We start from the raw sequence: 23,380 nt of genomic DNA, 5'->3' as shown, positions 1-23,380 counted from the left end.
TCATAACTAACATATGCACCACCAGATTTAGGAACCCGTAACTATTCCTTTTTGTATACTGCCTTCTTACTTAAATTGATATTAATTTAAATGATTTCATGACTTTAAGGAATCACAATCATGATTTTGCTTAAAATACTAAAGCATCAACCAAAGAACCTTCGATTAAGAATGACCCCTTTAATCATAGGGTACCTCAATTATGGTTATCTTTATTGACATTTAGTAGGAACGACGTAGGTACCAGCTCTTGTCGAATATGGACTCATCAAATAATGTTTAAGCTTTCTAATTTTAAAATAAATGGAATTTTAAATTTCATAGAAATAAAAACTGACGTACTTTTTTATTAGACATACCTTAGGTTAGTGGTAATATTTTATATATTGTTGATAAAAAAATGGAACCGGCGTTCAAAAAGGGGTACAAGACAGTGACGAAAGCATTTTGACTTCCTAATTTTTCCGTAACTCAGAAGAACCGTACCGTAGAATGTTTTTTAAAATATATATACAAATAAATAAATGTTTAAAGTTTAATTACTAATTAAGAAATTGTAGAAAGGTTTTGGTTTTCAAGGAGAAAAATCTGTTTAAATTACATGTCAATGCCGGATGTTTTTTTAATTAAATTAATTTATACATGTTAATTAACGTGAATCTATAAAACAGTGCAGGTGGTAATAAAAGTATTGCAGCCGGATTTAGAGCAACCGTTTACGCGAAAACATTGCTATTAAGAGGTGGACGACAAGCCGGCGCCGGCGCCGACGAAACTGACATTTACAAGAGACCTTGCGCGAAGCAATTTGCGAACAATACATGCTCGTGTCACACACATTCCCGGAACCCGCCGCTCGAACCCGATCTGACCTCAGCTTCACCGACCTCCGAGCCTCTCAAACTACGCCACGAAATAAAAATAGATGCACCACAATGAAAATGGATTGCTCTTTACTTAACTCGAGAATAAATTGCCACCTTAACTCACGATATTCCGCATCCAGCTATAGAGTATTTTTATTGCTCTTTATGCATCAACATTTTAATAAACTTTATTGCGTTTGCTGTAGCACTGTTTAAAATATGCAAGCAGTTATGAAATTCGATTAATGAGGTATTAGTGAAGAAAGTATCTATTGCAGTGTTCGCCCACAAACCGGAGTCGGTTGCTTAACTGGAAGTTCCCACAAGTGCGTCACTATTGGGTAACGAATAACGATCAACCGGAACTGCGGACTCATTAAGCGAAAAAAGATCATATCGCAAACAATAGAGCACTCGACGACCGAAAGTGATAGTTTAAATGATATTAAAGAGGCCGATGACGGCAAAGAAATGTCCGAAAAGATGCGCAGTCATTCCTAGCCCAGCAGTTAGAGACAAGTAGGTGATATGTGAATGAATAAGTTTTAGACATAATGGTGCCATGAAATATTTCGAGGAATTACTAAGACGAAATTACAGGGATAGACTTCGAATAAGAAATTATCGATCTATTGAGAATAGCTTTTATTTAAACATGATAGCGAATGCCAATAATCCTATTAAGGAATTATTGTGTGTCAAGAAATTAATCTTAATGAATCCACCTGCTGTGAGCTGTATAACAAATATACATTCATTTCGAGCAGTTAAATTATAGGAAAGCATGAAACCAGTAGGCAAAGCATAACTCGCTATGAATGGCAAACATAACGTCGGTGTCAAAATTGCAGCTATTTACAATACATCATGCGGTGGCAGTGACTGCGGCGTTCTGGTTTGCGGTTCTTTGACAAATGAAGCTGTAGAAGCCGCTCTGTGAGAATGTAATGTATGGTGACTTAGTGGCTACCGTGCGACCCGGAACGTGCGTCGGGCAAACGCCTCACGTAGTTGAGTTACGTGCGCCAGGATCGCACTGGGATGTCTCCAATTTATTATTTACGAAATGAAGGAAACCTTTCTACCGCCTTTGTACCTGCCGTAACCTTTTGTTCACCCGCACTCTCCAAACAGACAGCATTATGTTTACTTAATACACGATTATTAATTACATGGTTTTAAGTTACAGGAAATACCACTGCTATAAATTAATTCAATGTGGCAAGATTATATTTAAATTTTACAATAATTCTACATGAATTCGCTTTATCTTAACAGTTCATAAATTTCAATAAAAGCTCGCTATTTATTTATTTCATGTCGCCCTTGAGCCACGCTCGGATATAATATGATGAAAAATAGAAAAAGCCCAAACAGAGGTAAACAAAGAGGTTGATAGCCGATCTACAGTTCCAGCAAGCCGCATTAATACAAACATAAGGCATTTACATACTACAGGGTTTAGCGAGATGAATCGCTAAGATATGCAAGGGATTTAAGTGAAATAAATGGAACTGTTAATGTAACTACAACACCCACAGCACCCGGAAGGGACTTTATGACTTGGATACCTAATCTGGCTGTGGAATTTCGTTTGCATTTGATGCTAAAATATTACTATTTTCCTACATAACTATATTATATTAAATTCAATACAAAATGCTTCAACCTACGTAAAATATCTAAAGCCGTAATATGTTATTTATCTTTGAGCAAATCCGAGTTTATTATCAATCCCGTTCGCGTCAGCTGTGGATTTGTCTTTGATATGTGACCCTGCCTTGCAACAAGTTTCTCGTTAGACAGGGGTGTACCCACTACCCGCATCCCGCACATGCGCTCTTACCTTCATCGATTTTTCTCACTTTTGACAGTTCAGCCGATGTTTTGGGCTGCCACCCGCCTTCTCGGAACGAAGTAAACAAAAAATATGGCTTTAGATTTTTCAGCTACTTATAAATTGCTAGTTTTAGGCGACTCGAATGTAGGAAAAACGTGTATTGTGCATAGATATTGTGACGAAAGATATTACGATATTTACATATCCACAATAGGTGAGTAAACTTTTACTTCTTATATTTTATTGGCCTTTGTGACTGTGGTGATGCTGTTTAGAACCTCTTTGTAATATGAAGAAGTAAGGATATTATGAAGGCGGATATTGCAAGAACAATAAGCTATAGAACGAAGAACAATGCCATTTACGACTGTTTAATTTTGATTTATCGAGTATAAGTATTGATGTATTATTACCATATATACAAGTAATTTACGGCAACACATAATATTAATTGGCTGCATTTCATTAATGAACTTCATCCAGTATTTTTAGTGCCATATTTTGTGACTTATCTATAAAAAGTACTAATAATAGGTACTTATACTTCATTGAACAAAACGATGACAATTCAAACTTAATTTGAAACGTTCATAAATAAAAAGAAAAATTGTTAATATCTTATATTATTTTGCCATTTTGTTTAAAATAAAACTCAAAATAAAGTACAAAAGTAGGAAAAAATAGTACTTAGTCACGCTGTACATATATGTACAGCTTGACCACAACTGTACGTACAGTACATGCAGGTACTAATTTCTAGTTAATCTTTCTAGTAATTAGACATTAAAGTATGCATGCCTATGTTATTATAATTATGTAAATCTTCCACACCGGTGTTCCTCTTTATAATACCGAAATAAAACGTTTGTGCAAAACTAATTTAATAACAGGGACGTAAAACTTTATGAACGGGTCTAGACGTTTAATAATATTATAATAACGTTTTTAATTAAAGCTATAAAAGTTGGTTTTATTGACAAAATTGTTTTAATAATTGAATTCTGGTGAAGTTGAATTAGTACTCATAAACTTGGTTATTTAATTACAGGGATAGACTTCAAACAAAAAATTATCAATTTAGACGGAGTGCCAATAAAACTTCAAATATGGGATACCGCAGGACAGGAGAGGTTCAGGACCCTCACAACTGCTTATTACAGAGGGGCAATGGGCATTATACTAATGTATGATATCACTAATTTGGAATCGTTCAACCATTTATCGTATTGGCTAAGGAATATTCAAGAGGTAAGTTAAATATGAATAATATTATGTATCTACTATAAACGATTGATACAAAGCGTCATACTACAGCAGTAAATTTTAAAGTATTTATTGACCTAATTAATTAATGTCTGTGGTAATTTTTAGTAAAATAATACATCTGAATTAACGATTATTACCGAGTATTCTTACTCCTGTGGCAAGTAATATAGCAATTTTATCAGGCAACATTGTGAATATTTTTATGAGAGGAGCGATTCAAATTGAAAAAAATATATACCGGCCGAATTGAGAACCTCCTCCTTTTTTGAAGTCGGTTAATGAGTTTCTCTTATAAATTCATAAAATACACTTTTTAAAACATTTTCAGTATGCATCGCCAGACGTTATCAAAGTTCTAGTTGGAAATAAGTGTGACGTTCACGAAAACCACAGAGCTGTACCAAAAGAAAGAGGACAGAAGGTAAGCTCCAATTACAATAGATAATTACAATTTTTATTAATTAAAAAATGTTATTTGAAGATAAGAATAAAAATTGGTACTTATTGCATTATGTCTATGCTAATTTTAAAACGTACCTAATAATTACGTAGGTACCTTCATAAATTATAAATACATGAATAGTTATAGATTTAGTTAAGCTTTTATTGATGATAACAACATGAATGAGAAGTTTCTTATGAATTCGCTGCAATGCATCAGTGTGTCCCATTTAACGATGTTTTCTATGAATCACAGTAAAAGCGTATAATTATGTCGATGAATCATGAACATTTTCGCATTGAAATAGCAATTTCGCATTTGAAAGCTTTTTAATACATGTTGCAATTAACATTCAATCTAAATTTGATTTTACAGATAGCTGACGATTTTGATATGCCGTTCTTTGAAGTATCTTGCAAGAATAATATAAATATTGAGGAAGCTTTTCTTACATTAGCGAGGAGAATAAGGGAATATCGAGATTCAAAGGTAATAGCGTAACCATTAATAAAAGAGTGTTTTCTAGATAATATCTTCTACCTGCACACAAATGACAAAATACTACTAAGAACAATCCATTGTTTACGTTATGTTTCCCTACTGCGACGCTACTGCTACGCTACGTATTAAATAACTTCTACTTACTTTTTATTTGATTTAAAAATAATATCGACGCTTGACGAAAATATTTAGTATGTATATGAAAAAAATAAATTGGAGTAGTACCTTAGTCCTTAATCCATATTGATATAGATAAGTAAATTAATTAATTCTATTTATTGTATTGTTAGACGTAACTTCTGATTTGATATTTATGTGGATGAATAGTTGTCATTTTAGTTGTCACTGTTTCTTGTCCGAACATGCTTAGCTGTTGAATAGTATAAATTGCCGCGTTCCTTTGACTCGTGGCGCATTCGTACGAATCGTGCCTAGGGGCTCGGACGCTGTTTATACGACGTTCGACCCAACTACCCTCACTTTACTAATAGTCGTTGACTAGCTGCGTTTTGTTATCAACTACCTACATCAATTAGGTAGCTGTGTAGAATCGCAGTACATTATTATTACGTTCAAACTAATATTAAACTAGCTTCGCGTCTTATTTCTTATATCAGAAGCGGGATAGAATTCAAGCCTACACTTGTTAATTGTTTTGAGTTTTGTAACGGCATACTGGCGTTTGTGTTTTTTCGTTCGTTGTGTGAAGTAAAAATTTGTTACGTGGATTATTGTAACGGGAATGTAGTTCATCGAAGGAATTGTTTGTAGTGATCCAAATCGCTAGTCGAGCCCTGGCGTTGAGGTATTATCTAGTCGCTGGCGTATCGTAGTGATGTATTTCACTAGTCGAACGAGCGTAGATATACCAAGATACGCGAACGGAGTGCCTATGTCATGTGGACGTGGTTATTGTTCTGTCAGGTCAGTCTGGCCGAGGCAGGATGGTTATGTAATCCCGAGATGAACTACCGTAGTGTTGTAATACGAGAATAGGCGTACGAGGACGTACGATTGTCAGTATGGCCGTGTTAGACGTAACTTCTGATTTGATATTTATGTGGATGAATAGTTGTCATTTTAGTTGTCACTGTTTCTTGTCCGAACATGCTTAGCTGTTGAATAGTATAAATTGCCGCGTTCCTTTGACTCGTGGCGCATTCGTACGAATCGTGCCTAGGGGCTCGGACGCTGTTTATACGACGTTCGACCCAACTACCCTCACTTTACTAATAGTCGTTGACTAGCTGCGTTTTGTTATCAACTACCTACATCAATTAGGTAGCTGTGTAGAATCGCAGTACATTATTATTACGTTCAAACTAATATTAAACTAGCTTCGCGTCTTATTTCTTATAGTATTGTAATTCTATTTCTTTTTCAGGCGGATGCTTTCGAACTGAAAGAAAGGGACAACGTCATTAAGCCATCTGGATCTGAGACGGACGTATCAAAGTGTAGCTGTTAGATTAAGTTTCTATTAAATATTATAGCAAAATACATATGGAATCGGTGAGAAATAAGACAGGGTTCGGTCAGGTACCTAATGAATGGTAGCCTTTAAATTCGAATGAATAGTATAAAAACAGGTGAATGGCTACCATGAGCTAGTTGAAATTCAAGAGTAGGGTCAGGGAGGAAACAGTGACTCGGATTTTTTCGATACGCTCAAAAATATAGTAAATAATATATAATCAAAGTGATTTTTTTAGATCTTGAAGTCAGGTTACTACATTTCACTATTGTGTCATTATATTTTCATTATACTTTAAATTAATTAAACTAAAAAATAAAATATAAAAAAATAGATTTGAGTCACTGTGTACCGGTGGATGTATACAGTGACTCAATAGTGTAGTACACAGTGACTCTAATAGTATACAGTGGCTCAGTGAAAATAAAAATAAAAATTCTTTACTATCTTTCATAAAATGACCAATGCAAATGTAGGAACTTCAATATATGAATTAATATCATCAGTCTTAGAATAAAATAAAATAAAAAACATTAAAAAATTTCACAAAAAAAAACACATCTAATATCTAATCATCGTCAACTAATTCACAGTAAGTAATAAAATTAAAATCGATTGAAAAATAATAAAATGGTCTCGAAGCTGTTCCAATCATTAACGGTTTAGGTAGAATAAATTTTAAATCGTCCTCTTTTACAATAGACAGATCGGGCTTATTTGGCATAATAAACTTATCAGTAGTCAGTACCAGGCTTTCGCCTCAAAAATGATATGTAAAATTCCATGTTCTCATTTCGTTCCTCTAACACTTTTCCCATATATCTCTGTTTTTTGGTAGCTAATTGGACAGTAACATATTCGCCTTCTCGAGGTGAATGAGGTAAAGGTTTCTTTAAATCTTCATCCGTTAAAATAATGTTTTCGTTATCAGTGTCAGCGTCATTTTCATATCCATGATTGTTATCTGTTGGCCATTCCATGTCATCATCCGAATCTTGTAATAATACTTCTTCATTTTCCATTTCTTCATCGCTGCTGCTCTTATTGTTTTACTTTTCTTTGCGTCATATTTTCTTGTTCCAAAAACTAATTTTCAGATGTATCGGTAGCAATTAGCCTGCGTCTAGGATTCCTACGTTTTCTGTTATTTTGTCTAGGTTTGGCTTTTATTGGATCTCTGAATTCAAACGGACTTTTAAAAGAAACTTGTGAGTTGTGAGGATGAGATTGGTGGTAAGTTGACGAATGAACTCGGTGGTATGTTATTATATGAAGTCAATGGTGTGTCGATAAGCGAAGTGGAGGGTATGTGTATTGGGTAATAATATCTTTTAAGGGTAGCAAATGCAACACCGACCTTCTTAGATGCTTGTCTAATCGAGTCTCTTTCTTATTAATAACCACCCTTCTTGAATGTTTTCTTGTGTTGCTTTTCCAATTTTACGTTCTGCATTTTTGCCGTGGTATTCTATCAACAAAATATAATAATTAAACAAATTACCTAAAAAATCAAAAGGAAAACATAGAACTGCATACTATAAACTGAAGTAGGTACACAGTGGCTCACGAGTCACTGTGTACCGCTTCAAATTGAGTCACTGTACACAACTCCGTCATTTTGATTATTTCATATTCAAATGGATCGAAAAATCAATCAATAAACTGAATTAAACATACAAAGGCAATCTGCATAAACATAACTATAAGACCGAAAAAATGATTACAACATTTATTATATACTTTAGATATTAAAATCAATCAAACTTACGTTAAAAATATAATTTTGTGAGCACTAAAACAAAAACACGTGGTGGCACCACTGTTCGGCACTTGAGACGCCGGCTGATTGGTTTGTACAAGTCCGAGGACCGTAAGCTTCAAACGAGGGAGGTAGACAACAACTGTGTACGTTTTATTCTAGCCGAACTAGTAATGAGTCACTGTAGCCGCCTGAGTCACTGTTTCCTCCCTGATAGATTGGGTAAGGTTGGGAAAAGCTATTTTAAGCCTGTTGTTAGCTATATATGCTTAGATACATTATCAGTATAATCGAATGTGGTCTAAACCGTTTTAGAAGATATGGTTTCATTAAGTGTGTCTGGTTGATTTCGAAGCAAGCAACTTCTACCGTTTTAGTTGAAGATAGTATTATTCAGTAGAGTACCTACTCATATTAAGGTAGAAATAGCTTGTTAAGGAATTATATCCACAATTATAGACTGTATGCACGCTTTATGCATATTGTATTAAATGTGTTATGCCGACTGTTTGTCACCTGCACTGTCGATGATACAAAAAAAAGGAAATGGTGTGCAAAGATAAATAAAACGTGATGGCAAATAACTCTTCACATAAAAATCTGTCATTGTTTAGTCAATATTATTTCTAGTGTGGGAAAGGGATGGCGCTAGACAATCTATAAATACCGCTGTCATTTTTTCACACTGTAAATAATACTGTTTTAAGACGTCTTGGTACGGGCTCTGGAGATATCACCATGGGGTAGTGAAGATTAGTGTTATACCTTTCCTTTAGTTTTTAGACAATGGTCATTATATTTTTATTTGTTTTTGTTTAAATCAGACTTTCGTCTACATATTTAATATAAAATATATATATATTTATTCCATTGAGTTACTATGTAGTACGTAGTACATAGTAACTCAATGATTTATTCATGCAATTATGCGCCATGGTGAAGTAGACCAGTGGTGTTTCGTTATTTGATTCGAAATATGTAATAGATACGAATAGAGTTTTTAACTAGTTTATTCACGTATCTTGTCTATAATAAGATTGTACGTTTTGGGAACATCACTGTTTAAAATTATAAATTTATAGCTCCTTTGGAGATATACAAAATAATTTGTTATGTTATGTTAATTTGGAGCTGAGAAAGGATGAAGTAATAAAATTAACCGTTAACTTATACTAGATCTATGCAATTTCTTAGACTTAAATATAGAATAGAAACATGTATTAAATAAGCCTTCTGTGGCTTCAGGCAATAAAATGTAATACTCAGCATATTCATTGCTCACGAACTATGATAGACAATGAAAAGCACTTTTACGAATTTAAATAATTTATTTTAAAATTTCTAACGGTAGATCTATTGTATCGATAAACGAATGCATCTTTAATCACTTCAATAATAATGTAATATTTAGTGAAACTTCATTGGATTGGATTGATTGATAAATAAAAATGAAATTGATAATCAAAAATATGTAGGTAATAAAAGTTGTGATATTGAGTTTCAAGCACCGGTTATTTTGCTGGCTTTGAATGGATTAGATTTAACACTAGAAGTAGATTACGAATAGTGGCCTGCAATACTTCCATATTATCCACCCAAACTTTTATTTTTATATTTTTCAACAAGTATTGTACTTATTATAGTTAATAGTGAATTAAAACTTACAAAACAATCCAATGAATTGCCGTTTAATACGATTTTAACACAAGCGCAAATGGGCAGTTCTATGTAAAATAAATTTTTATTACAATCATATAAATTGACTTTTTTTATAAATACATAATCTGATACCCTCTACATCTATAATTCATTACAATACACATCATAAACACATAAAATATTACTATCTACGTCACACTTATACGAAAATATTCTAGAATATTTAACTACCTACTTAAGTTACAGTTTAAATTATAAATAAAATTGAAATATAATTTTATGGATAATGTCTATACTCAATACTGTACTACTATATAAACAATAATATATACAGAAATAAATATTTCCTGGCAGTGAAATATTTAATGAAATCTCTTCTACAATAAAGATCACTTATGTTCCTGGTCCGATTCTACAATAACAACAGATTCTTTCTAACAAATCTATCAACAAAATATATAATTCATTTAAATAATATCATCATAATACTTAACTCTAAATATTCAATGTAAATTTTCTTTTTTTCGGTGCTATATTTGATTCCCTTTTTATGATGTTTGGTTTAACATCGTCTGGAACGACTTGCATTTCCATTTTAACAACTTGTGAAGCTGGCTCTGTTTTAATATTGATCTGTTCAATTTTCTCTTGTTTCCTGAAATAAAAAAGGGTGGGTATACATTAGAGCATTTATCTAGCTTTTTATTATATTTACTGTTGTTGTGAATGGGATACTACTACTAAGACATGTAAGGTAGAGCTAACTTATATTATATTTTTATTATTATTTTTTGGCAACTCGATAGAATAGGTACTTCAAGGCATGTTTATTAAAATGAAAACATGCACAGAAAGAGGTCAGCCAGGCCAGCCAAACTCAAGATAGAATAACCAACCTAACAGGGAATATAAAATATAAAATAGTGCATTAAGCATGCATGGGAAGATCAGGCATTTTAGTAAGACATATAAATGAACAATTAACACATAAAGCTGCTAATAGAAGACATACTATAAGGTTGATTGGTATTTTCATCATTAATATTTTATAGACTTCATGCAAGACTAAATCTTATATACATACACAGTAACTTCAGAACTGCTTGCGGTCTCTTTCACTACATTATTTAAAACATCAGAAGATCCAAAGTTAATATCAAATGCAGTGTGGTTCTCCATGTGTGCTACATCATTAAATGGCTTTGTTTTTAAGTATCCTGAAAATAGTAAATAATTCACTTACTAATATGAATTTAATATAATGTTAAAGATATTTTTTCAATCAATGCAAAAAATAACTGGAAGCAATTTGTACTGTTACATCAAATTAAAAAAAAAATAACATATTTTCATAAGAATTATTAGAAAGGTTCATGAATTAAGTCCTAGAATTTACAACAGATTGAAGGAAAATATTGTGTGAAACTGGTAATCTGAAGAATTAAAAGTTCAACAACATGTGACATTTGCCAACCCACACAGGGGTGGATTATGGCAAGTACCCTCATAAGAATTAAGAGGCCCAGCAGTGGAAACATAGGTCAATGTGGGTAATTGTGAACAGGGGTGATTGGAAACAACTCCACTTATGGTGGTGTTTATAATTTACCCCTGTTCACAATTATCCACCTTGACTATAATGGGCTGTTGATGATGATTACTATAACTTACTTAAACAAATTTCCCCAGCTTCCATTTTATATTCTTCAATCTCTTTATCTTTGCATTTTAACAAGTTCCGTAACTCGGTTTCACTGTTTCTTAAATCCTGAACAGTTTTGATTAACGGCTGAGTCACCATGTTGAAAAACTGTAAATTAATGAATTCAAAATTAATAATTGGCCGAATTGATCCTGGCATACAACTTTTGGGGAAAATTATTTTGCATCAATTCAATTTAGGGAAAAATTCATTAATTATTGTAAAAGTGCCATCATAATTAACCCTTACATAATAATATATAGAAATCACACTAACCAATCAAGAAATGAAGCAGTTATTACAATATCCTATTGTAGATAAAGTTAAAAATTTACAAACATCAGTAAGTACCTAGTATATCTCTTTGCAGATGAATAAACTTTTTAATTTTCATAGTAGTTACTTAGATTATTTTGTTTTCTGCTCCTAAAAAATATGTAGTTGTATATCTGATATATTTAAGACAAACTTACTTTATCATGTGATCCCAGTTTGAGATTCAATACAATTTTTACTGGATAGCCGAAGTTTCTTGATAATGCCAGTTTCATTTGATCTCCATCAAATGTAACATCTACAGATTTTAAATATTCAGGTTGAGATAACATTTTAATTCCATTTGTAAACAATTCATCAGTTTCTATTTCCAAAGCAAAATTATTGTCCTGAAAAATGCACAGACACATAATTAGTTATATTTTTTTTTTGAAAAACTGTAAATTTAAACAATATAAAAAATTCTCACTTTTAAACAAGAAATAAATCCCTCTTTATCAAATTGCACAGTCCATATTTTAACATAATTTGTTATTGTTATATCAATACCGTTTTGTTGTGTAAATAGTAAATAATAGGACAAGGAGTTGTGTAAACGATTCCACATAATTTATCCTAATTTGTAGAATTAAGGGAATATAACTGTAATTTTCAATTTTAATATGTAATATTTTATTGTATATTTTACTTTTAATTTAAAACATTCCCCAGACCCCACATCAATAAAAAATCAATAACAACAAACAAATTTTCAAAGTAAATGTCGTCTGTCATTTGTCATTGTCAAATGTCAGCACTGCTCTATAGTGTCAAATGTCAACGAAGACAGTCATTCTCAGTGTGGTCATCGTAGACAGTCATCATTTTAATATTTAACTGTTAATATAGTCCGGGATCCATCGCCCATTTTTGCAAGTGATTACTATCAAGCTAATTTTTCGTGAGTAGCTTTATTTTGATGGGATGCCCAATAATTTCATGTACGAAACTCTCGATTGTGGTAGCTTACAGAGGTAACAAGGATAAAAATTTTTGATCACTTGCAAAAATGGGCGATGGATCCCGGACTACTAATATTGTAATGTGTCAAGTTCTAGATAATATTTTAATCTGTGATTTTAATGCACAATATTAAAAACATGACTTGCATCCATGTTTTTAATATTGAGACCAGTCTACGGAATATACAATACTGCAATTAAGAGATTTAGTATTTAAGATATTTTTCATATTTTACTTAGATACGATCATGGTAGTACTCATTCACCAAATTATTAATGATTCAATTAGGTTCGGTAAAGACTGTGTAGTGTGTACTCTGTCCATATTACAATTTCAATTCCTATTATTATCTCATATTTTGCACTATTTTGACAGGGTAAAATTATTCATGTTTAGTGTGAGTTATTAGCAAATAGCCTAATGAACAAGCAAGGATTTCAATGAAACATTTTACACTAACATAATGTGTAAGTGGCAATCTCGAGGCTCAAATCATTCGAGAGTTTTTTTGATACTAGTAGGTACCTAGTAGGAAGACATAAACGCATTTTAAATAGTACATAGCATAACTGTTGATAATGTGCATTTTCCTGTATGCTACGTCATGCAAGGCAATGAATTAATGATACGACCGGATAACTCCCGCAGATTTATGTAATTAGTAGTACTACTTCCCCAACTTACTTGAATGTCCTAATTTTCTATCTGTGAACATGGTTAGATAATATGTATCTATGTCATTATGATTTGACTATAATATGTGGCTATGACTATGTATAAATAATTATACATAGTCGAAGAAAATGAGACTCAATAGTGAAATACAAACTAGAACCAAATGCCATCGCTAACTGTTCCATGAATTTTATCATAAAATAAAAAAAAACCCTTAAATTATGTTCAATGACTTAAATGACAAAAATGTTTTCTTTTGATATAGGTTAATTGGAGTAATTTAGCTAGAGGCTACAAAGTACGTAATAAATCGAGTGAATAACTTCCTCGACTTAATAATTTAATTTTTGTATAGGAAATTGGGCCTTTAATTAATGGCAGCTACCGACATATTTTGTGCGTACTAAGGCTCTCATTGACGCATTAATTTATTGATGGTGATTAAAAATAAAATTATGATTAAGTTACAATTTTTTTATTCTTTAAAAAATCTAATTATTGAACATTTGAATTCTATAACTTAAAAATAATAGTGATAATGATTCAGTAATAAATATAATCAATACGTCATTTTCAATTTTTTGTTTCATTTTAACCTATAATACCAATTATTGTCCAATTGAAATAACTACGCAAACTCTATTATAGGTATTTCTCATTATAATTATGTGACAAGACCTTATTGATGCACTTATCTATATTAAATTAACTTCATTAAATTAAATCGCATGGGTTCAATTGCATTGTTTGATTTATCTTTTACCTAACTATAGGCACCGCCAACTTATAGAGATCGAGTAATCGACGCGATGTAATTAGCTACATCTGTTTCACTAATTAATTTATGGCTTACTCTGCCAAATAGGCCACTACAATTAGGTTAACTTTAGATTTCGTTTCGGCATTTTTTATATGATGTCTGGCAAAAATAACCATGTTGGTATATTTTTAATCTCTTTTTAAAAAAAAAAATGGTTTTCGAATCGAATTCAAATATAGATTTCCTTTGCTAGGAATCGCAATTCGCAATGTATTTTTTGCAATATCCTACAGATATTTTTTTAGATTTATAAAACAGTGATGAAACCGGAGTAGGTAATCAAGGGTTGCTCAGATTCTATGGATATTGAAATTCTCTTGATAATTACTATTGAAGTAATATTTTACCTATCTTCTTTCTTTTACATATTTTTTGTTATTAACACGTCCATTTACAAGCATTCTATTCAATTATGTAAACTAGGCATAATAATGGTAAATTAATTTTGTTCATATTGAAAAATTTCTACTACTAATTACGCAGGTTTGTAATAAACAGTATTTAATAAATTTAATAAAATAAAAAGCTTAAAATAAACTGGTAATTAATCCAATTTGTTAAAAAATCTGTCACAATAGATGGGTATTATTTTGTTGTTAAATTATAATAGTTATGTATAACAAAATGTTAGTCTTATAAATTTACATAGAAAAGTAGACGATTATTTATTTATTTATCAATATAATATATCACACCAAGTAAAACATTTACAATTATACCAAACGGATTAATACGGTAGGTACATAAGGCGGCCTTATCGCTTACTAGCGATTTCTTCCAGACTGCCGAAATTAACATCTTTTACATAGTAATGACTATTACAAAGTACCTACTAACTACATACAGCGTACCACTTATCATCTGTCACAATAACAAGGAACTAAAACTAAAGTAATGAGCATGAAATTCCCAAGACTAATGCGGAAAATTCCCGACTACAAAGTGACATTTTCAATTGTGATTGCGATCCGTGTCCTTTATAGCAATATAAACGATCCTGGCGTAGAATTGATTATGGCTGAGCGCCAGTGTACAGTAACCTCGCTAGTGACATTTGCACAATTTTGAGTTCACACAGTTTCAGAATTTCGGTAATCGAATCGAAGCCGCACCATAACAGAGACTCAATCATAATGGCTGAAGTAGAATTGGCTTACATACTCAACATGATAGAATTTTAATCACATTGACATGACGAGGAGTAGAAAATGTATATCCAAGGACAGATTATATTATTATAATTCTATTGAATGATCTTATTAGTGGTGTATAAGGTTCCTATTATAATAGTATATATTATTATATCTGTAGTCCTATTACTTTGTGTCTATAAATTGATTATAATATGGCGTATCTACGAAGTAAGATCATAATATTCAAAATGCAATATTAATGAAAAAAAATTAATTGTGAAACAAGCTGATTGTTCAACCTTCCAAAAACGAGGATAAATTTAAGCAAAGATTATTACGTAGGTACGTAGTGATACCATAGACTAATACACTCAAGGTGATACTGACTTTAACTACATGCGCTTCTGAAATTATTGTTTCCTGTATCCATATTCTCTGCGTGAAATTATTCGGCTTAGCGGATTTATTATGCATAATATGTATCTATTATTTCGCTAACTAGTGAATATGAACTAATCAATGCTTGTTAAGTCGCTATTTGAATAAGGGGATACGTTAATTTATTCGTATACGGTATAAGTCTACGTGAAAAGTCTTCTTCTTCTTTTTAGCAAATGGCAACTCCCGATCCCAGTGAGGACGGATTCTGCCAATGTCAAGTTTTGAACGGATGGTCAGTTTAAGTTAATGCTCATGTTTAGCATACTCTGTGCTAAGGAAAAATCACAATTGAGATGGTTCAGTTTTGTTTACTCATAGATTTCTTACATGGAGCTGTATAACCTGACAAAGAACAAATATTAGTTATAGACAACACAACACATCACAAAAGCATAACATAAAATAGATATAGGTACTTGGATGGGGTTCAAAATTTTATATTGTTAAAATTGATAAATTTTGATAGGATATTGACAAATGAGGTAGGGACAAGACAAAGTAAACACTTAAAATTAGTAGGGAGGGGAACATCTGGGGGGAGGATATCCAGAAGTGAGATACGAAGCTTTGGGCAAACAAAGAATAAATGATCGTAACTTCCCTCGTCTAAACCACACTCACAGATAGAATGATCACGGACATGAATTTTAAATAAATGGGTAGGAGTGGTATTGTGACCTAAACGGAGGCGGCAAATGGTGGAAACAGTAGGCTTGTCTATATTAGGGAAACGGAAGAACCAGGGCTTACATGGAATTGAGGGTTGAATATCTCTATAAAATTTCCCTTTAGTAGAATTTTTCCACTGACTGTTCCATGTATAATCCAAACGATCCTTAGAAAGAGAAGAGAGATCATGGGCATAATTGTAGTAATGTTCGAGAGTACCATGTTGGATGGCTGATTTAGCCAAAACGTCAGCTTTCTCATTGCCTATAATACCGGAATGGCTAGGAATGTGTACTAGATCTACTTGAAGTCCTTTCCTGAAACAGTCATAAAGTGTGGATTTAATAAGAAAGATAATAGGAAATTTAGACTTAGAACGGAAAGGGTTAGAAGTAATAGTCTGAAGGCAGCTGAGAGAGTCTGAAAAGATTACAGAATTTTGGAGATTATGAGAGTTGATAAAATTCAGAGCCTCCAGGATAGCCGTGGCTTCACCTGTGAAAACAGAGGATTGAGGGGGACATTTAAATTGTAAAATAGTGTTAGAATTATGGTGCCATACAGCAACCCCTACAGCAAGATGTTTTGCCACTTTTGATGCATCCGTGAAAAAAAGATTATAACCACGCCAGTGAGAGGCAACCATAAAATTAAAAGCAACATTAGAATCGGGAGCATATTTTTGAATACCACAACTCAAACTAAGGTTGGGGTTAAAAACTAAAGCATGAAACGGAGTTGAATATAAAGGATGGATACTAAATTGGCATGTTGGATCCGGGAGGCGATTAAATTTAATAAGGCTTTTAAGTAGGCATGGAAAATCAGATGGCCGACGGAGATTATTTAAGGTGAGCATGTGAAGGAGATTACGGATTTTAGGGAGAAGGGGATGGGAAGATAATTGAATTAGCCGAAAGAAATATTTGTCTGCCAGATATTGCCGGCGGAGAGGTAAGGGAGGGTCAACACATTCCACCTGGAGGGCATTGACTGGGGTAGACTTCATAGCCCCTATAATGATTCGCAGACATTTGTATTGAATTCTATCCAATTTTACTATAGCTGTCTTATTACAAGGTTCTAATATGAACGACGCATAATCCAAATGACTCCGAATGATAGCATTATATACTAGTTTTTGACAATATGGATGTGATCCCCACCAAACACCAGATAAGGAGCGTAAAACATTGATACCCTTCTCGCACTTTTGAGAAATGTAGTTAGTGTGAGCCATACCATTCAACTTTTGGTCAAGCACCACCCCTAGAAATTTAATCTTGTTGACTACCGGGATTGAGGAGTTTTCAAGTAGTATAACTGGCTGTGGTATCAAACGTTTTTTTGTGAACACAACTACATTGCTTTTGCCGGGCGATAGTGACAAGCCATGATCGTTCATCCAATTCTCCAGATAAGCTAAAGCACTGTTAAGTCTGAAGGTAATCACATCCATATTCTCTGACGAAGCATATAGCGCTATATCATCTGCGTATTGCAAAACACTACAATAAGATGGGATAGCTTTATCCAAATCCCAGGTGTAGATAGAATATAGTAATGGACTCAAAACGGAACCCTGAGGGAGTCCCTTGAATATAAGTCTAGTAGATGTATCTTTAGAAGAGCGTACCTGTATTGTCCTCAACATTAATAAGTTGAAGATGAAATGTATCATCCTCTCAGGCAAACTCAGCTGTAACATTTTCTGTCTGAGCACTGGAAGAAGAACATTATCGTACGCTGAAACTACATCCAAAAATACACCCACTAGGTACTGTTTGTTGTGAAAAGAGGAGCGTATGTCAGTGGTTAAAATACTAAGACTATCCAGCACACTTAAGCCTTTTCTAAAGCCAAATTGAGAACTAGATAGGAGGCCCCTATTTTCGACAAGCCACTCCAGGCGATTTTTAATAAGGTGTTCAGAGATTTTGGCTAAGGTAGAAGACAGTGCGATTGGTCTATAGGAATTGGGGCTAAGAGGGTCCTTGCCGGGTTTAGGAATAGGGATAATAAGCTGTGTTTTCCAAGAATCGGGAATGATAGCGTGTAAAAAGAAGATATTAATTAAATTTAGAAAATAAGATTTAGTCTGATCGCCAGATTTGCAAAGAAAAGAATATGGTATACCATCAACCCCAGGGGATGAGTCTTTTAAGCCGTCAAGAACCGTAATAAGTTCTTGCAAGGTGAAAGGGCAATCCATACTGTCGTGCGATACTACATTATGGGGAGGACAAGGAAAATGGTCAAAAGAGGGAACAAATGGTGGGGATAGTTTGTCAATAAAATCATCAATCCAAATATCTGAATTGTTGGATATTCTATTTTTATCATTTAAAGCTCCACGGAAACGCCGAATACTATTCCACATCAGTGATGGTGGTGTTTTGGGAGATAAGTTCTCACAGAATCGAATCCAGCCCTCTTTCTTCTTTTTAGATAGCAGCCGTTTAGCGCGTGCTGCAACTTTCTTATAATGAATAAAGTTCTCATTCGACATAATGGAATTATAATTTAATTCGGCTTCTTTACGCTCTTTAACCACGTTAGTACACTCATGATCCCACCAGGGAGGAGATAGCTTCTTAATAGACGATGTGGAATAGGATTTCAACGGAAAGGATTCGGAAGCAGTGGCATCGAGACAGTTGACGAAAAGGGAATAACATTCCAGACAATTCTCAAGAGATGCATTTGGGAGGTTACTTATTTTGGACTCAAGGGAGTTAGTAAATTTCTCCCAGTCAGCATTACCTAATTTAAATTTGAGCAAAGGTGGAAATGTTCTAGTGGGAACATGGACTATGCGGGAGCAGGAGATGAGAATTGGAAAATGATCACTGCCATGGGTAGAGGAAAGTGTAGAACATGAAAAGGAAGGAGCTAAAATGGAAGAACAAATAGTTAAGTCCACTACAGTGTTAGGGTTTTGTACTGGGGAGACTCTCCGTGTAGGTAGGCAATCGTTAATAATACACATATTCAGATCTTCAAAGAGGTCAACCAAAAGGTATCCAAAGGAGTCGCACATGTACGAACCCCAAGAAGTATGGTGCCCGTTAAAGTCACCCATAATAAGGATCGGAGGAGGGAGAGAGGAGATGATTAGGGAAAGCTCAGGAATAAAACTAGAATGGGGATGAGGGATATAAACACATAAGACAGAAATATTAGCAACTCTAGCTGCAACTGCATTAAAGTTACAGCCATGGTGGGGAAGTGAAATGTGTGAGAAGGAAATACTGTTATTCAAGATCAGAGCGCAGCCAGCATAACCATCAGCTCTGTCATCTCTAAGACAGGAATACCCTGGAACCCTAAAGCGAGAACCGGGCAATAACCATGTCTCTGAGATAGCAAGAACCAGAGGTTTATGATTGGTTATCAAATCGAAAATCTCATGCTTCTTGGGACGGATACTCTGAGCGTTCCATTGTAGAAACACTAGATCCATAATTAAGAATTGATGAGAAGCGGGATAGTCTTTGGGCAACGTTGGACGGTAACTGGTGGGGGTAAGAAAGTAAAGTTTCTATAAATGACAAACACATATTAAGAAGATGTTCATCAAAAGGAGGAGAAGAGCCTGTATTAGGGAAAGCACAACCATTGGAAAGGGAGGAGGAGGGTTCACGGATGATGGATTGATGTACAGCTTTATCATAAGACTTACCAAGAGGGGCGCGGGAACGTGGGGTCTGAGTGACAGTTTTTCTATATGAAATATTAGGAGTTGATTGGATAGGAGGGTTAAATTGGGAAGAGGGGAGGCTTTGGGAGTTCACAGATAGTGTATTCTGAATCTGGGTATTCTCAGCGTAGGACCTACGTGTTGATGGGATGACTTTAGAAGCCTCCTCAAATGATATCCCTTCGGATGCCATTAATTGCTTAATGGCCTTTTGTCTGGATTGCTCAGGGCATTTCTTATCGGTTGCATAATGCTTACCAGTACAGTGAAGGCATGTTGCATTAGATTCTAGAGTTGGACAAGAGTCACCCAAGTGGGCCTGTGAACATTTGAAACAGCGTTCCTTGGAGCGGCATTGATCGCGTACATGTCCAAACCGACAGCATTTATAGCATTGAACTGTAGGGTATTGGTATACCTCTACTGGCATGGAATTAAAAAGGCAGTAAATTCTGTCTGGGCGAACTTGGCCCTGAAAGGTCAAAACAACGGTTTGAGATGGTGACCATGAAGTAACACCATCTATTCTAATTTTTTTATTAAGCCGTCTGGCTTTCAATATTTTGCCTCTTCCACCTGGGAAATCCACATGGCTGATAAATTCTTCCATAGACCACTCCGTAGGGACACCTTTGACAATGCCCATACGAGTGATGTGAAAAGTTGGAATGGAGGCTTGGTAATTTGAATCTTTAAGAGGGGGGAAATTTATAAAATTATTTGCGTCACAAGCGGTATTGAATTGTACAGAAATTTTATTTCGTCCAATAGCTTTAACTCCATCTTTAGCAATATTAGCTACTCGATTATTGTATAAGAATGAACCAAATTTAATCGGCCTAATAGTTAGACCCGCCGCAGGATCGGCCTCTGTACGGGACACATAAACAATAAACGGACCACTGTCATTGTCGGAATATGTAATGGGATTAGATAAAATGGGATCCACATATAAACTTTGAGAGGATGCGATCGCGTAGTTAGTAGCTGTTACGTGTCTTTTAGACGGGATAATATCTGTATCAGCAACGGATGGCTCTGACCGCTGTCTTTTATTACTTGTGTGCTCCGCTTCCATCACCTCACCCTGGATGTCAGGAGGTTTACCAGGGTCGGGAGGATCAGGATTCATGATGGGTGAGGAAAGTTAGTAAATAAACGCTTACCCCAATATATATATAGAGACAATCACAGATTTGGTTATCACTACCAGTTTACACTAAAAAAGAGTGTTCTCAACAATTTAATTAACAAAAATCTCAATGGCACGTGTTTTCTCCGACACAACAAAGATCGAAAAAAAAAAAACACGTGAAAAGTCATTATTTGAATAAAATGTTTTGACCTGTGGTTTTGACAATGAATTGCTTATTAATTAATGTAGGTAATCTACACCGAAATAAAGATAATAATAATAATTATGTTTTCAGCGGATTAGGCGTGAAGAAGAGACAAACAGACCAGAGTTACTTTCCCAATTATTATTAGGTGGGATATTAAGTACTATATGGCATAAAAAATATTTAAAAATAATAAGGTGGATGTATATCTACGTTTACAGTTTACACCATTCCTACGATCGCTATGAATTCTTAGCAGCGTTCGTTACCGGGACTTTTCAGAACTACGTATAAATTTTAACAAGCGAATATGAATTTTATATAGGTAAACTTTTTATTGGGACACCTTAGTACATATTAAATTTGTTAATAAAAATGAGTATAGTTGTTATGTAAAAATAATTCAATATGATAGAAAAATAATTTATGTGGACATGCAAAAGATTATCTCTTATCTACATCCATACATCTGCTAGGTATTTTTATTTTGTTAGGTATCACGTAGAATCCAACGGTAAATAAGATTTTTACAATTGGACCATTATCCTGAGGTAAGCGCGTTCAAACAAACAAACTTTCAGCTTCATAGGTAATATTAGTATAGATTGAAGTGAAATAGTGAGTTAAATTGGTGCACTGTTTGTATATTTGACATGTATTTAGGTACATGTGCATGCCTTGTTGCTACTTGGCATTTTATCAAAGTCCTATAAAATATCACCTACATCTATCATTCGCGATTCTGTTTGGTGTTTGGAAATTATCAAATCGATATCCGAAACTACCCGTAATAGTCATTGTTTGTTATCAACTGACTACGTCTACTAAGTAGAATCACAATACATTTGTAGATATGGTTGTTGGAATGAAGTTTCAACATATCACCACAGTATTACAATATATTTCCTAAAGAGATTGTAATACTGTGATATCACCCTGTATTCTTTCTATCCCACTTTTAAATACCTATATAAACACAGAAGTCGTGCTTAAAAGAATTAACTTTGAAATCGTTAATAGCATTATAATATAGGTTAACATTTTTAGCTTTTATTGTACAGCAACTTTATGGTTTGAAAGAAAACAGAATGAAAGCAAACAAGCCACGGAAAATTGGCGACAGCCAACAAATAGTCCTTCGGGTTATTTACAATTGTATTTGTACCTTTATTTGCGCATACTAACTTCGTAACTGTTAAAATTGCACATTGTTTTCTTATTTGTCGAAACGAGTCAATATTTTACAGAATTTAAAACTAGTAATGTATTTTACAAGTTTTTTGTACTTATTTTCATGTTAGCTTTATGTATTTTGTATGAACCAACGCTTTCGTCGGTGTGTAATTTTCCTAGATATTGATTATTTTTTGTTGTACTTATGTCTAGTCTCTTCTTTTAAACCGAGAAAGTGGCAGGTATTAATTTGTAAATAATATGAGTAGATAATTGACGCTATATTGGATGTACTTTCTTTTATCAACATATTATTATTACAAAAATGGAACATTATTTTTTTGGAACATTGGCAGTGACATTAGTTTCGACTTGGATTTAACTAATAAAAGCATGGTTCATAAAATATTATAATGGATAAGTAATTTTCTAGGGCGTTGAGGTACAGGCAACCTAATTCGAGAGTCAGATTTTACCCACTAATCACTATATTTTGTTCTATAATATTTTCATACCATATTGTTATAGACGTAACTTCTGATTTGATATTTATGTGGATGAATAGTTGTCATTTTAGTTGTCACTGTTTCCTGTCCGAACATGCTTAGCTGTTGAATAGTATAAATTGCCGCGTTCCTTTGT

At 33.7% G+C, this 23,380-nt stretch overlaps 4 protein-coding genes and 1 long non-coding RNA gene across 5 annotated transcripts in view; 2 read left to right on the top strand and 3 right to left on the bottom strand.

Annotated features, from left to right (window-relative positions):
• LOC149485123 (putative carbonic anhydrase 3) overlaps nucleotides 1-23,380 on the top strand; it is a 404,335-nt gene that overhangs the window by 238,655 nt on the left and 142,300 nt on the right. The gene's annotated exons all lie outside the window — the stretch shown is intronic.
• On the top strand, nucleotides 1,678-8,768 carry RabX4 (RAS oncogene family member RabX4). Its single transcript, XM_089699874.1, has 6 exons — nucleotides 1,678-2,920; nucleotides 3,755-3,954; nucleotides 4,301-4,393; nucleotides 4,790-4,903; nucleotides 6,300-6,539; nucleotides 8,366-8,768. The coding sequence occupies exons 1-5, from the start codon at nucleotides 2,797-2,799 to the stop codon at nucleotides 6,381-6,383; spliced, it is 615 nt and encodes a 204-aa protein (XP_089556000.1). The 5' UTR covers nucleotides 1,678-2,796; the 3' UTR covers nucleotides 6,384-6,539; nucleotides 8,366-8,768.
• On the bottom strand, nucleotides 7,286-8,348 carry LOC149485128 (uncharacterized). Its single transcript, XR_016316182.1, has 2 exons — nucleotides 8,158-8,348; nucleotides 7,286-7,857 (listed from the first exon to the last, which is right to left on the bottom strand). It is a non-coding gene; the product is annotated as an uncharacterized LOC149485128 (long non-coding RNA).
• On the bottom strand, nucleotides 9,457-12,552 carry LOC149485126 (uncharacterized). The gene is made up of 5 exons (XM_089699873.1): nucleotides 12,255-12,552; nucleotides 11,983-12,174; nucleotides 11,479-11,617; nucleotides 10,892-11,024; nucleotides 9,457-10,462 (listed from the first exon to the last, which is right to left on the bottom strand). Exons 1-5 carry the CDS (start codon nucleotides 12,390-12,392, stop codon nucleotides 10,303-10,305), a joined length of 762 nt encoding a protein of 253 aa, XP_089555999.1. The 5' UTR covers nucleotides 12,393-12,552; the 3' UTR covers nucleotides 9,457-10,302.
• LOC149485125 (uncharacterized) lies at nucleotides 16,339-21,398 on the bottom strand. Its single transcript, XM_089699952.1, has one exon. The coding sequence runs from the start codon at nucleotides 21,355-21,357 to the stop codon at nucleotides 19,933-19,935; it is 1,425 nt and encodes a 474-aa protein (XP_089556078.1). The 5' UTR covers nucleotides 21,358-21,398; the 3' UTR covers nucleotides 16,339-19,932.

The sequence above is a fragment of the Colias philodice genome, chromosome 10, assembly GCF_061535455.1.
Source record: "Colias philodice isolate Cphi_HAF_F1 chromosome 10, ilColPhil1 Martin Lab GWU primary, whole genome shotgun sequence".
Classification (NCBI taxonomy): Eukaryota; Metazoa; Arthropoda; class Insecta; order Lepidoptera; family Pieridae; genus Colias; species Colias philodice.
This window is presented reverse-complemented; position numbering and strand designations above follow the sequence as displayed.